General features: G+C 41.5%; 1 protein-coding gene across 6 annotated transcripts in view; it reads right to left on the reverse strand.

The window, feature by feature from the left end:
* Positions 1–16634, reverse strand: part of RGS12 (regulator of G protein signaling 12) — a 177496-nt gene that overhangs the window by 69662 nt on the left and 91200 nt on the right. The window contains exon 1 of one of the 6 annotated variants that reach the window (XM_034771894.1): positions 11345–14719. The exons of the other annotated variants lie outside the window; for them this stretch is intronic. Coding sequence (XP_034627785.1) covers positions 11345–11396 — 52 coding nt within the window. The 5' untranslated portion in view covers positions 11397–14719. Of the gene's footprint in view, positions 1–11344; positions 14720–16634 lie in introns of those variants that run through there. 6 annotated transcript variants of the gene reach the window in all.

The following is a 16634-nucleotide window of genomic DNA, read 5'->3' on the forward strand; positions in this document are numbered from 1 at the left end:
TTCTTAACGTGATACTGCCCCTAAAAAATTCTCTGGAAGGCTAATAAGGAACAGTAACCTAGTTACTACAATATTCAAGTGTTTCTAAATAGAATGTTTCCTTACAAAGGTAAGAAGTACAGCTAAAAATATTTTCTATCTGAACTTAGGAAAAAATGAACATTTAAAATAAGAAACCACTAGTCCAACTACAACCACAAAACAATGTTGACAAAATATTCTCATTACGCCGCAGATATATATAAACTATGTTAAAGGCTGTAATATGATGTTGCTGTGATTTAAAAACACCAAAAAGGGTAGCTGCAACTACAGAGGCTAAGAAAGGATAGGTGTTGTTCATTGCAAGGATGAACTTGTAGGTGAAAAACAACAACAATAACCCCAGTACACCTAACAAACATACCTAACAAACAAACTTAGGCCAATTACACCCACCTTCAAACAAAAATAAAAAAACAATACAACCCTTGCAAGAGTAAAAATATTGCAGGCAAAAGTCTTGCAGCAGAGTGGGGGCTATCCAGTTTATTGCACTCCATGTAGCACATATGATTATCTGCCTCATATGCAGGAGCTGTAGGTGTGCATGTGGTGCAAGTTGCTAATGTCCCCCAGAAACATAGTACGGCATCTTGAAGCCAGAGTAGCTGAACTAGAATAGCTAAGGGAGACAGAGAGGTACTCAGAGGAGAATTTCAGAGACACAATGAAGCGGTCCCATCCCCAGACTGACAGCCTCTGTGCTGTTAGGGAGGATGAAAGACTTGGGGAAGGAACACATCAGGCTGGAGAGGAGGGAAACAATCCCATCGTTGGGACCCTCCTTCCAGATGATGTCATGGTATCCTCTCACACTGAGGATATTCCTTCTGGAGAGGAACTCCAGTTAGGAAGAACAAAGTAATACTAATCGGGTATTTGAATATTAGATATATGAATAGTTGGCGTTTTGATAACTGGGAGAACCGCATGGTAAATTGCCTGTTGAGTATCAGAGGGGTAGCCGTGTTAGTCTGAATCTGTAAAAAGCAACAGAGGGTCCTGTGGCACCTTTGAGACTAACAGAAGTATTGGGAGCATAAGCTTTCGTGGGTAAGAATCTCACTTCTTCAGAAGCTTATGCTCCCAATACTTCTGTTAGTCTCAAAGGTGCCACAGGACCCTCTGATGCCTGTTGAGTGTGAAGGTTGCAGATCTCAATAGACATCTAGACAGATTTTTGGGCAATGCTGTGGAGGATCTGGTGGTTGTGGTAACATGCAGGTACCAGTGATATAGGGAAAAGAAGAAAAGATGTCCTGGAGGTCAAACTTTGGTTGCTAGGTAAGAGATTAAAGTCCAGGACCTCCCTGGTAACATTCTGTGAATGCTTACAGTTCCATGCATAGGGCCAGAAAACAGGCAGAACTCCAAGGTCTCAATGTGTGTATGAGACAATTGTGTAGGGAGGAGGGTTTTAGGTTTATTAGAAACTGGGAACCTTTTGGGAAAGGAGAAGCCTATGCAGGAAGGATGGGCTCCACCTAAACCAAAATGGAACCAGACTGCTGGCATGTAAAATTTAAAAGGTTAAATGTTAAATTATAGAGGATTTTTTAAACTAAGGGCTGGGGGAAAGCCAACAGGCACAGAGGAGCATATGGTACGGACAGAGACTTCCCTTATGGATAAATTTATTAAAGAGGAACTCTATATAAAGGAAAGAAGTTGGTAAAGTACAAATAGTAGACAGTGATGAAAGAAATTAAACATGAGAGTCCCATTTAAATATAACACTTGAAAGTAAGCAACTGAAGATTGATAAAATGTACACGTGCTTATATACAAATGCTAAGATGGAGTGCGTAGTAGTAAATGAGGATAATGATGTAATAGGCATCACAGGAACTTAGTGAAATGAGGATAATCAATGGGATACAGTAATACCAGGGTTCAAAACATACAGGAATGACAGAGTAGGTCATGCTGGGGTATGTGAAAGAAAGCATAGAGTCAAATACAATAAAAATCTTAAATGAAATCAAACTGTACCACAGAATCTCTATGGATAGAAATTCTATGCTTGAACAATAAGAGAACAGCAGTAGGAACATACTACCAACCACATGGCCAAGATGGCGACAGTGACTGTGAAATGCTCAGGGAGATTAGAAAGATTAACAGAAAATGCAATAATAAAAGGGAATTTCAACTATCATCATATTGACTGGGTAATGTCACCTCAGGATGTAGAGATAAAATTTCTAGACACCATAAATGACTGCTTCTTGGAGCATCTTGTCCTGGAACCCACAAAGGAAGAGGCAATTTTTGATTTAGTCCTAAGTGGAGAACAGGATCTAGTCCAAGAGGTGAATACAACTGAACCGCTTAGGAATAGCGACCATAATGTAATTAAATTTAACATCCTTCAAAAAGGAGAACTAAACAAAATGAAGAAGGTAGTTAAACGGAAATTAAAAGGAACAGCTGAAAGGTCAAATAGCTGCAAACTGCAAGGGGACTATTTAAAAACACTGTAACAGAGGTTCACAATAAATGTATACCCCAAATAAAAAAAAAAACACTAGAAGGACCAAAAAAATGCCCAGGTTTAAGGAACAAACCTATATATTAAGGACTGCAATATCCAGTGGGAAGAGAAAAAATTCTTAATCTAAATGTTACCCAGTCTAATAGGGTTGAGAGTTTAGACTGTGTGCTTACATTTTATTTTATTTTGGTAACTAACTCTGATTTTTTGCCTATCACTTATAATCACTTAAAATCTATCTTTTGTAATCAATAAACTTGTTTAACTGTTTATCTTTACCAGTGAGTTTGCCCAAAGTGTGTGGTAAATATGCTTAGAGAATGCACTTTCCATTGATGAAGTGCTGAACCAATTAATAAATTTGCACAGCTCATCTAGAGCAGTGCAAGACGGTATATTCCTGAGGTACAAGGCTGGGAGCTGGGGGATTTGGCTGGTGCCTTTCTCTGCGTGATTCATGAGGGGCTCTGGGAGCATTCATGCAATCTAGCTCGTTGTGGGACTCCACATGCAGTTGTGCTGAGCGATAACAGCTTACTGCTTGTCACTAGCAAAGTATTGTGAGAGACAGTCCAGGTTGGAGAGTTAAGGGGGCACAGCGGTCCCATGGTCCCAGGCTGCGCACCGGGGATCCCATCACAGTATTCATCCAAGAGTTCTGAAGGAACTTAAACATGAAATTGCAGAACAACTAACTGGTATATAACCTATCACTAATGTAGCTAATGTAATGCCAATTTTTTTTTAAAAGCTCCAGAGGCAATCCTAGCAATTACAGGTCAGTCAGCCTAACTTCAGGACCAGAAACACTGGATGAAACTATACTAAAAGAACAGAATTATCAGACATATAGATGAACACGATATGTTTGGGAAGAGTCAATACGTCATTTGCAAAGGGAAATAATGTCTCACCAATCTATTAGAATTCTTTGAGGTGGCCAACAATCATGTGGACAAGGGTGGTCCAGTGGATAGTGTACATGGACTTTCAGAAAGACTTTGACAATATCACCAAAGGCTGTTAAGCGAAGTAGGCAGTCATGGGATAAGAGGGAAGGTTCTCTCATGGATCAATGACTGGTTAAAAGACAAGAAACAAAGAGTAGGAATAAAGGGTCAGTTTTCAGAATGGAGAGAGGTAAATAGCGGGGTCCCCCAAGGATCTGTACTGGAATCTGTGGTGTTCAACATATTCATAAATCATCTGGAAAAGGCAGCGAAGTGTGAGATGGCAAAATTCGCAAATGATACTAAATTACTCAAGATAGTTAGATCCAAAGCAGATTACAAGGAGTTACTAAGGGATCTCACAAAACTGGGTAACTGGGCAACAAAATGACAGATGAAATTCAACGTTGATAAATGCAAAGTAATGCACATTGGAAAACATAATCCCAACTCTACATACAAAATGATGCAGTCTAAATTAGCAGTTATCACTCAAGAAAGAGGAATGAACAGAGGGTAAGCAAAGAGAGGGAGTTTGCCTTGAAGCTATCCGAGAAGAGCTATAGTGAGTGCTCTTGAGGTAGGTGCTGCATTGGGGGGCTGTGTTTTGAGTCGATGGGGTGGATATCTGAGTATGTCTGCTGTGACCATCAGTTTGACTAGTGTTTGACTGGTGCTAGTTGCGGAGACTGCTTGACTGCGTGTTTGTTTGTTTGAAAAGTGTGAACTGGGAGTGCTTTGTTCTAGGGAGGCCTTGAGTGGTGGTTGACTGAAGTGTGAACCAGAACATAAGAATGGTCATACTGGGTCAGACAATGGTCCATCTAGCCTAGTATCCTGTCTTCTGACAGTGGTCAATGCCAGGTGCCCTAGAGGGAATGAACAGAACAGGTAATCTTTGAGTGGTCCATTCCCTGTCACTCTTTCCCAGCTTCTGGCAAAGAGAAGCTAGGGACACCATCCTTGCCCATCTTGGCTAATAGCCATTGATGGACCTATCCTCCATGACTGTATCTAGTTCTTTTTTTTGAACCATGTTATAGTCTTGGCCTGAACAATATCCTCTGGCAAAGAGCTGACTGTGCGTTGTGTGAAGAAATACTTCCTTTTGCTTGTTTTAAACCTGCTGCCTATTAATTTCATTTGGTGACCCCTGGTTCTCGTGTTATGAGGAGTAAATAAACACTTCCTTATTTACTTTCTCCACACCAGTCATGGTTTTATAGACTTCAATCATATCCCCCCTTAGTCATCTCTTTTCCAAGCTGAAGAATCCCAGCCTTATTAATCTCTCCTCATACGGAAGCAGTTCCATACCCCTAATCATTTTCGTTGCCCTTTTCTGAATCTTTTCTAATTCCAGTATATCTTTTCTGAGATGGGGTGACCACATCTGCACACAGTATTCAGGAAGTGGGCGTACCATGGATTTATATAGCGGCAACATGATATTTTCTGTTTTATTATTAAGGCTCCATGAGGTCACGGATTCCATGACTTTCCATGACCTCAGTGACTTCTGCAGCAGCCCGGTGCAGCTGGCTTGGGATCTACCTGAGCAGCTCGGGTAGCCCTTGAGCCAGTCACGCTGGCTGCTGCTGGGGCAGTCTTAGGCCCCTGCTGCCCCCTAGCAGCAAGAGCTGGCGGGGGGAGGGCTCAGGGCTGGGGTGCAGGGTGGTACTTATCGGGGAGAGGACTCCCCGGAAAGGCGACAGGAACTTCCCTCCCTCAGCTCCTAGCTCCATGTGCTGCCTCCGCCTGCAGGCACCGCCCCCGGAGTTCCATTGGCCACAGTTCCCAGTCAATAGGAACTGGGATTTGGGCCACAAGAACCATCTTAAAATAGTCCAAGAATTCTAAATCCTTACAGATTTTATTAAAACAATTCAGATTATTTCAGAAAAGGAAATTTTAATTATTAATATGAATGAATATTCCAAAACAATTAACCTGAAAGTTCCTTTCTAATCCCAAATACATGCTCAGTCAGTGTCCTTCCAAAATCTGCACAGATTTCTGCAATGGTTTCTGTTAATCTGAAAACATGGGACAAGATTTTTTTCCAGAAGTATTAATAAGTGCCTCTATTTATTTTACTTTACTGTGCTGCAATCTGTTTCAATGACTGGGATTAAGGTAATCTCAGAGTAGAGTTGGTGTGAATTTACAAATTAAAATGACTTTGCTTTGCACATATCTCTGATGGAGGTGTGCAGATGGCAACTGAGGGTCAGCTAGAAAGAAGAGTCTGAGATTTGTCTGCTCAGTGCACAAAATAAACAAACATTCTGTAGTACACTGTCTCCACTAGTTCTCTTGTGGCTTCTCAATCTGAATCCCGTCTCCTTACCCCTCCCCAAATGGTTTCTGAAAGCAATACCCCAGTTCCTCTCAAAACAGTTTTGGGAGGGCCTTCAGAATTTCTCATTTTATCCTAGTCCCTGCTTTCATGTTTGCAAGTGCTGGCATGGGTGCCAGGTTTGTATAATTTTTTATGGTGCCCAGAATGGGTTCAAGCAGAGCCGTCCCGTCCATAGGACGGAACGGGGCAATAGCCCCGGGCCCCACGTTTTGGGGGCCCCCATGCTTCAGGGGGACATGGGGTCCAGGCAGAGCTGCCCCATCCATAGGACGGACCGGGGCAACTGCCCCAGGCCCCGCACTTCAAGGGGACATGGGGTCCAAGGTGGCCGGGGGCTTAGCAGGAGGCCTGGCGCCGGCAGCAGCGAGCAACCCGGCCACCTCACCTCCCCATTCCACCCCTTTCCCCAAACCCTGCCCTGCCTATTTCTGGCTTCCGCACCCACCCCTGAGTGAAGCCAGGAGCAGGCAGGGCGGTGTGGAGCAAAGCTGGCCGGGCTGGGGCCGGGTCGCTCGCTGCTGCCAGCGTCAGGCCTCCTGCTAAGCCCCCAGGCCGCCCTGGACCCTGCGTCCCTGTAAAGCGGGGGGCCTCCCAAAGCACAGTAACCCCAAACATTGGTGGAGCCAGGCCCATGTTCCTAAATATTGGTGGAGCATGGCCACCACGGGCCCATATAACTCGCCGCCTAGGAGTGTTGGTTCTTTGTTATACCTAGCTACTGCCTCCAAGGACTCCATTTCCACTTTGTATACACAAACCCTCTTGGCTAGTCACATCTAATTACATACTCTAGTACTAAGTCAGATTCATCTTTCAAATTCCTTCCCCAAATACCCCACTGTGACACAAAAGTTCCTTGGCAAAGGGTCCCCTAATCTTTGCAAACAATTCTCACCTCAGACATGACAAACTCACTATAACAAACAAATGTCTTACCGTATATTTATCCATAAGGAGTCACATGCAAGGTATCAACAGAAAGCTTATAACTTGTTAAAAGTCATAATCATTGTGAGATGTATGTAAATTTAAGGACTAATGTATTTATACTGAAAGCATGCTTTATGGACTTTGGGGGGAAGTTAGGCACATGGGAATAATATGTCTCAGTGATGTCCCTCTACCCTGAAATACAATAGCCTTGTTCAATCCCAAGACTATCAATGGAAAACCATCAGAGACAACTGTAAACAATCAAAACCTCTTAAATGTAAGAAAGGAACATTACAACAAGGCAGGAGTTTTGCCCTGTCTATAAATAGAAACCAATGACTGTTTAAATATAATAGAGAGGAGAGGGAAGTCCTCTGAATCCTTTCATTCAGGAGACAACTTGTGGAGAACATCAAGTTCTCATGAAAAATTGGTTCCTGGTTCTGTGAAGCCAGTCAGCTCTGTATAAGACTGAACTTTGGGGGATGGGGGGAACCTACTTTAATAGGGTTCACGTTTTACGGGTTTGTTTTGTATTGCAACCATTTGTTTCCACCACACTCTCTTGTTTATAACTAAATCATAATTCTTTCTTAAATAAATCTACTTTTGTTTAATTATAAAATTGCTCACAAGTGCTGCGTGGTTTACAGAAGAGGTGATTTAAGGTGGTTTAAGGTTTTCTTAAGTACATCAGAAGCACGAAGCCTGCCAATCAGTGGGCCACTGGACAATCAAACTTCTAAAGAAGCACTCAAGGAAGAGACGACTGTTGTGGAAAAGCTAAATGAATTCTTTGCATCCATCTTCACTGCAAAGGATGTGGGGGAAGAGTCACATACATGAGCCATTCTTTTTAGGAGACAAATCTGAGGAACTATCCTAAATTGAGGTGTCAGTAGAGGAGGTTTGGGAACAAATTGATAAATTAAACAGTAATAAGTCACCAGGACCAGATGGTATTCGCCCAAGAGTTCTGAAGGAACTCGTATATGAAATTGCTGTGTTATATAACCATGTTATATAACCTATTACTTAAATCAATTGCTGTACCAGATGACTGGCAGATAGCTTTTGTTACACCAATTTTTAAAAAAAGGCTCTAGAAGCCACCTTGGCAATTACAGGCTGCTGAGCCTAACTTCAGTACTAGGCAAATTGGTTTAAACTATAGTAAAGAACAGAATTATCAGACGCACAGATGAACACAATCAGTTGGGGGAAGATTCAACACTGCTTTAGTAAAGGGAAATCATGCCTCACCAATTGATCAGAATTCTTTGTGGGGGATCAACAAACATGTGAACAAGGGTGATCCAGTGGATATAGTGTACTTGGACTTTCAGAAAGACGTTGACAAGGTTCCTCACCAAAGGCCCTTAAGCAAAGTAGACAATCATGTGATAAGAGGGAAAATCCTCTCATGGATCAGTATCTGATTAAAATATAGGAAACAAAGGGTAGGAATAAATGGGCAGTTTTCACAATAGAGAGCAATAAATAGCAGGATCCTCTAGTATCTGACTAGAACCAGCACTGTTCAACATATACATAAATGATCTGGAAAAGGGGTAAACTGTGGGGTGGCAAAGTTTGAGGACAATACTAAATTACTCAAGATAGTTAAGTCCAAAGCAGACTGCGAAGAGTTACAAAGGGATCTCACAAAACTGTGCAACTGGGCAAGAAAATGGCAGATGAAATTCAATGTTGATTAAAGCAAAGTAATGCACATTGAAAAACATAATCCCAACTCAAGCAAGAGATCTTGGAGTCATTGTGGCTACGTCTCTGAAAATGACTGCTCAATGTGCAGCAGCAGTCAAAAAAGGTAACAGAATATTTGGAAACATTAGAAAAGGGATAGATTATAAAACAGAAAATATCATAATGTCGCTATATTAATCCATGGTACTCCCACACCTTGAATATTGTGTGCAGTTCTGGTTTCCCCATCTCCAAAAAGATATATTAGAATTGGAAAAAGTACAGAGAAGGGCAACAAAAATGATTAGTGGTATGGAACAGCTTCCATAGGAGGAGAGATTAAAAAGACTGGGACTGTGCAGCTTAGAAAAGAGACAACAAAGGGGGGATAAGACAGAGGCCTATAAAATCATGAATGTAAAGAAGGTGAATAAGGAAACATTATTTATTCCTTCACATAGCACACAAACCAGGGGTCACCCAATTACATTAATAGGCAGGAGGTTTAAAACAAACACAAGGAATTAGTTCTTCACACAACACACAGATGACCTCTGGAACTCATTACTATGGGATGTTGCAAAGGCCAAAATGTAACTGGATTCAAAAAAGAATTAGATACGTTCATGGAGGACAGAAACATCTATGGCTATTAGCCAAGATCGTCAGGGATGCAACCCCATGCTCTGTGTGTCCCATAGCCAACATTTCTCAAATGCAGCCACCAGGGGGTTTTCGTGCAGCCATGACAGTCTCCTGGGCAGTGATGGGGGGGGAGCAAAGCATTGGCCCCTCCCACTCACTCCTTGTTGCTCCTGGATGTGCTGCCCTGCACTGCTTCTGGAGAGAGGTGGAGCACAACGCTGCAGGAGTTAGGTGAGTTCTTGACCCACCTTGGAGAGAGTTTGGGCAGCAGTCTCCAGCGGTGGGACTTCAGGAGACTAGCCATAGAGCCCCAGGCTCCAACCGCAGGGGAGTGGATACTAACCGCCCATTCCCCTGGCTCCAGCCAGGTGGCCCTGGCCTCCAGCTGTGGGACTTCAGCCTCCGGCCCCTGGTTCCAGCTGTGTGGCAGCAGGCGCTGGCCCCCGGCTCCAGTCCCAAGCTCCGGCTGTGCAGTGAAAGGCGCTGGCCCCAGGTACTGACGACCCCCAGCCCCAGGTGCACGGCAATGGGTTCCAACCACGGGGCTTTGGGAGCCAATCCCTAGCTCTGGCCATGGGGCAGCAGGTGACACCTGGCTCTGGAGCTTCAGTTGGCCTCTGGACTGCAGTTCCAGCCATGTGTTGGCGGACGCTGGCACCAGGCTCCAGCCACGCAGACCCAGCGCTGATCCCCTGCTCTAGCTGCATGTCACTGGCCGCGGGCGCTGACCCACAGCTCTGGCTCTGCGGCAACGAGCTCAGATACCTGGCTCCAGCTACACAGTTCCTGTCCCCAGCTCTGGGCTCTGGCCACAGGCACTGAGCCACAGCCCTGGCCACCTGGCAGCAGACACCAGGCCCTGGCTCTGGCCACGCAACAGTGGGCCTCTTCACCCATCCCCATTGCCACTGGCCCCTGGCTGCCTCCCACAGCCCAGCATCCACCTCCTTCCCTCCCATTGTCATGAACCCGCACTGCCTCCCCTTGCCCCACATCCATCCCACCATCGCCTCTGCCCCCCCGCTACCTTCCCCTTTGCTTCCCCTCCCCCATCCAGGGCTTAATGGGTCCTGGGGCTTGCTGAAAAAAATGATATTAACAAACATGCAAGTATCCATTTTTCACAGCAGACTTAGTAGCTATCCGTGAAAAATGATACTTGTATGTTTGTTAACATCATTTATCACTTTTCACAGCCTCCCAGGAAGCTACTAAATGTGCTGTGATATTAACAAATATACAAATTTCACTCCCCAAGGGGGAGGCAGCATTATTTTTACTATTGAGTCTGCCAAAAAACCCTACAAATATACATTACAATGATTTGGATGTGCATCTGTGCATATTTAATTGTTTTTCCTAAAGTTAATTAAGCATTTCAGGAAAAAGTGTCAGTGCGGCCACCGGTGAGAGTTGGTGGCTGCACTCTGAGGCCACCAAAAAATTGGTTGTGAGAACCCCTGCCCTAAGCCTCTAACGCTCAGAAGGTGGGAGTGGATGACAGCGGATGGATCACTTGATAAATTGCCCTGTTCTGTTCATTCCCTCAGAAGCATCTGGTACTGGATACTGTCAGAAGGCAGGATACTGGGCTAAATGGACCATTGGTCTGACCCAGTATGGCCATTCTTATGTTCTTATTTAAAACCAGTAAAGTGGGGCACAATGTTCCTTTGGGACAGAGGATCACAAGGGAATGATTCAAAGTGACTCATGAACTGGGATGATTCTATTGTCAACCTGCAAGGTGAAGAAAGGGCTGGCATAGCCCCAAGGAGACTGCTTGATTTCCTGAAAGACTGGTGACCTTAGGGAGCTGACACCAAGCCAGGCACAGGCAATACTCTCTCAGGCTGGAGACAGGGGGTAACAAGGTGATTCTCAGTCCTGAGTGCCCCCAGAACGGTGACACACACACCATGCTTTTATCTCCATAATGGCTAGCATCTGACTCATTTTGGCTCTTCTGATTAAAACCAAAGATTAACAGTTTGTTGAACCTAGGAATCCTAGGACACTTCTCTGAAAAAAAAATAGTAGGCTTGAGTGATCAAAGTTACTCTTTGCCTTTGTCCCAAAATTTCTTAAAATGATTATTTTCCTCTAGTCCCTCACAGACATCTATACATACTTATGACATTCAAATATGCTTTGAAATGACTGTTCATATTGGCCACACCCAGAACCCAACTAGTTTCTTTACATACTTACCAACTATTCCTCTCAGCCTTCTTTGTCCATGAGTTAGTATGCTCCAGGACATTTTTACACTGCATTTTATTTCATCCTATTCTAGGACCACTGCTATCATCTCTCAAAGGAGCAATTGTAGTTTTGTTCCTCATTTTCTTCCAACAAACAAAAACAATTTTTTCTTTTATTCTTTAACTCCCACCCAGACGACAACAGTACTTGAATCCATACTATGGACAAATTTTTTTTTTTTAAAGTCTTATTCAATTTGCCACTTTGGTTTTCTATACTGAAATCTGAATAGATGATACAAAACACAGAAACCTATTAACCTTAGCAAACGAACAACATGTAAGCAGCTGCACCACAATGCTGACACTAAAACATGCCATTGTCTAAGGGGAGAAACAGAAATCGATCTATAAAACATCTAGCAAACTAATTCTCGCTATGGCTTAAAAGATAGCACACATCATGATATACCTATAAGAAGTTTCCCAATTTTTCAATAAAAATAAAAATTAAGAGGAGAAATCTGCCACTCCATGGACAGGGAGTCTGTTTCATTTTATTTTCTTGATTACGTACGTATGTGACAGACTGGCCAACTTACTCTACACAAACCTAAATCCTACATAGGAAGCATGATACACCTTTTGAGTTATTTTTGTTTTGTTTTATTTACAAAACAGATTGCTATTCCAAAGAATATGCATTGTTCTTATCAATTAAATATTGAAAAGTGTTAAAAAGATAATCTGGCTTTGAAAGCTCTGATTTAAACCTTACAAAAGAATAAGGTCAGAATATATTTCAGTGATGATTTATTTGTATGCATCCTTTAATAAAATCTACAATAATATTTCAGACAACAAACTTTTTTATAATGAGCAGCTCAGCACATTCCTGGTAATTACTAAATGCCTACAGTCGCAGGATGAAGATATTCTATATAATCACTCAAGACATTACCTGGATAAAGCTGATAAGAGCCACTGTGGTGCCACTTAACCAAATACTTCAAACCATTCACTGAAAACCATCCTTCTGAATCCATACCAAATTCAGCTGTAATTCCCCAAGGCACATTGGGTGAAGATTCTTTCCTCAGTTTGGGACATTTTTCCTTTGTAACTTCTTCCTGGATAAGGCAAGCTAATGTCTTTTCCTCCAACAATTCCTATTAGCCTTTTACATACTTTTGAGAAAACTGATTCTTTTCCCTCATGGCTTCAAGCTGAGGAAACCAACAGTATACTTAACACAGAGCACTATAAAATGCTACATAAATAATTTAAAGAAAAGACCTTTCACCACTGTTGCTAAAGAAGCTTTAATTATTTATGTTACAGTGGAATCCATCTACTGTAACTGTGGACTAGTGGTATAAGAACTAAAAGATAAGTCATAGGTCTGTTAGAGGAGACAATTCATCAGCTATTTGCAACTTTGAAACACTATTCTTATCTATTTTTTTTTTAGAATTGTCACATTTTTATTGCATCTTCTGTGGTTGTGTTTTTAAAATGTAATTCTATATTATTTTGCAGTTGTAAACATTCTAAGCTTTCCAAACAGATTACTTATGAAAAAATAAACTAGTTCTGGTGATGAGAACAACAAAGCAGCATCCACAAGCAGCAGCAATTACAGTGAAATGCTTTAGAAGAGCTCAAAATGTAAAGCTTAAACATTCACATACTTTCAAAGAATAGTAATTGCATGTAATAATAGACACTCACTTTGTGGAACCAATTTGAGGGGGGTGTGGCAGGTCAGAAATTACATACTTCAAAATTCTGAAGTGTTAAATTACCTCACCTACTGTCTGGGTATTTCAGTGACCAATAAATGCCCACATCTCTGAGAAGGAAGGCCAGGTGGATGAGTGCTGATATCCTGTAGATGTATACCTACTGACCTTGTCAACACTATATTATGCTTAAAATTTCCCCCTTGTGAAATTCCATCAGTGATAGCAATGGTAAGAGTGGAGTGAAGACATCTGGCATTTTAACTACTGTCTCTCTGAGTTGGCCTAAATGGCACAATGTTTGAAACACCAGCAAACCTGCACTCTATTGATGCTAGTGCTCCCACTGTACCAATGGTACCAATAGTTGGAAGTGTGGGGAGAAAAGGCTATTGTAGACACAGCCTCAGAGAACAAGAATTACAAGAAACGATAGTGAAATAAAATGGTTTCTGCAGATCCCAGGGCAAAGGTGCAGTATAGTTACTGATCCGTACCAATAACCTCGTTTCTCAATTTTATGATTTTCTGCATTTTGACTGGCTGTGAGTAGAGTGACCAGATAGCAAGTGTGAAAAATAGTGACAGGAGGTGGGTGGTAATAGGTTCCTATATAAGAAAAAGCCCCAAAAATCAGGACTGTCCCTATACAATCGGGACATCTGGTCTCACTAACTGTGAGTCATTATGTAAATCAGATTTTATTGTTTATTTCTCAGTTATTATTCAGTAAGTAAATCCCTGTTCTTTAGCTGATCACCATTAGTCCATCTGAAGAGAGTAGTATATGTACAGTTATTCCTGAATAACTCCACACCGGTTATGCAAATCCCTCTGTTCTGATAGGCTACTGCCCTTAATATTTCCCCAATGACATGCACAAAGAAAAACTGAGCCAGTTTTTTTAACCCTCACAACGTTGGTATTTTTATTGCCCTGAGGACGGAATTTGGTGTGTGAACTGTGAGTTTGTTAAGAGCTCAAAATTCAGCTTCAAGTAAGTTAGATTTAGAAGAACTCTTCACCTTGTACAAAGGGCAGCTGGTCAGTTGAGGGCAGAGGGATGAAGGAGAGGAAATACAGGAGGAAGAGAGATTATAGGTTTAGCCTTCCTTCAGTGACAGCCTGTAAGACTTATTTTCAAATATCTATTAAAACTTCAAGAGAAATGTACTTACTATAATTTCCCCATAATGATCTTTTTCCTCCCACCCACTGAAGAAAATGACAACATTTTCAAACTTGGGTGTCTTAAGTTAGGCACCTAAATAAGTGACTTGATTTTAGGAGGTGCTCAAACCCTATCAAATCCCACTGACTTAAATGAGTGCAGTGGCTGCGTAGCACTTCTGAAAATCAAGCCATTTATTTAATTTGTCTCAATCTGGAGTCGGGTACATAACTGAAGGTGTCCAAATCTCAAAATGTTGGCCAGTGGGAATATATACCTTTTTATTTTGGTGGTGACAACCCAAACGTGCACATTTGGAGTTAGTACACAATCTGACTGAATACAGCTTTGAGCAATCAGCATCCAAAGCCAGACTCTAATGTAAAGCTTTTACATAACATGAGGCACTAGTGATTTGAGAGAGAAAAAGTTGCTATGCCCCCTGTTCTAGTTGCAAGGATAGATTTAAATAGACATACTAACATAAATGGCTTGTATAGGTAAGGGAAATTTGCATTGTGCAACTATATTAATGCTGTTACACTGGAGCAAATTCCTCTAACCTAGACAAGCCTGAAAATACGTAATTCTGTGGGTCTTCTAATGAAGTGCTGAAATAAAAAAAAAAAAATAGAAAAAAATCATTGCTGTGACATTTTCAAAGAAAGTAAAAGTCTGAAATTGTCGTATAGACATTAATCAGAACATTATACCTAGTGAAACTATAGCTGAAATTAGTTAAGATTTTATTTCTATTCAATTTTTCTGGTTTCACTCCCTTCTCTTGGATCTTATTTTTCCAGTTTATCTTCTATATAGTTAAGCATTTATTAAATATTATTCTTCACATAGTCTATATTTTATAGCTTTGTACAGAACTTAGGACCCACTGGTACCTTAAAAACTGAGAGAGTGTATGGTGTTAAATCTTCAGCACTAATTGACAAGACAGATAAAATACTAGGATATAGAACAGAATACTGAGTGCAAGTTCCAATCTGTTCTTTTACCTCTGCAACCTACACAGCCCTCAGACTTCACGACTCCACCAAATTCTACAGTATTAATTGTGAAAATACAATTATCCCTAGACTTGAAAATAACTTCAGTAACAATACTGGAGGAGCGGAACATGACAAGCCAGAGATCTCTAATAAAACTGACAAATGGAAGTACACTGTGCTTGATGTTACTATCAAGGGAGTGCTACTTCAGGGTTCCCATTTCCTCAGCAAATGGAGATTAGACTTGCCATGAAGGAGAAATACTTTTCATTGTAGACAAGCAGATAATCTTTTTTCAGACCAACAAATTTAGAATACATAAACTTTCAGGACACAAAAATCATTTCTTGTGGAATTAGCTGTCTGTACAATATTCAGATTAGTAAACCTAGAAACACTGTCTGCATGTTAGGCTATGTCTATGTCTTGATTACAGATAAAAAGATGTATTTTTACACTGAGATGGGAAACTCAAGAGAGCTAACTGGATGTAAAATCTTAGTGGAGACAAGGCATTATAGTTTTTATCTCGATATAGTCAGTCAGGGTCAACCCTACACCTTTCACCTAGGGTTTTTATCTTGACTAGCTACATTGAGGTTAAAAAAAAAACAAACAAAACCTGTGCCTTGTCTCTGCTAGAATATTCCATCAAGACAGACTACTCACTGTAAAAACACACCTTTTTACAGTGAAGATATAACCTCTGTTTAAGAAACAAGAGATGGAATAGGTGCACACTGCCTTTTCCCCCGTTATCCCATGGCAAATTAGTGGGTGGGCTTCAAACAGACTCTATGTTCTACCTCCCATCCGAGTGCTGTGACAGTGGTGACAGCTGAAGAAGAGAAAATACCTGATGGGATAAGTTAGCTGCTAGCAAAATGACACAGTCAACTCTGTCTAGGGTTTTATTTCTGGCTGAAGCCCAAACAGGCCTCATTTTTTATAAGAAATGACAAAGAAAGATAGGGGAGGAATGAATAACGAGAGCTGCTGTGAATATATTTTGCTACTCTTCCACTTAGATAAAAAAAACAAGCAACTAACCCTACCCTCCTCCAGCTTCAGAATCTTTCTTTCGTTTTAGTTCGCTTGTTTCTTAAACAGATGTTTGCGTCCTTTTGCCTAATAAAACAGTATATATTATACAGTACTTGAAGAAAGCCAAAATGGGTAAAATACACGCAAGACTGATCCTTCGCAGGATCAAGTGAGGCAACTCTAGAAGCAAACCACCTGTAGTGTAAACTAAGCTATACTAAAGGCCTTGTATACTGTTAAGGAATCATATTTATACTGTTCCAGCTAAACTGGTTTCTAACACAACTTGGTTGGTTAATATGTATGGGTCCAAATGGTGCAAGGGCCATGCTAAAA

This window comes from Trachemys scripta, chromosome 5 (genome assembly GCF_013100865.1).
Source record: "Trachemys scripta elegans isolate TJP31775 chromosome 5, CAS_Tse_1.0, whole genome shotgun sequence".
Lineage (NCBI taxonomy): Eukaryota > Metazoa > Chordata > Testudines > Emydidae > Trachemys > Trachemys scripta.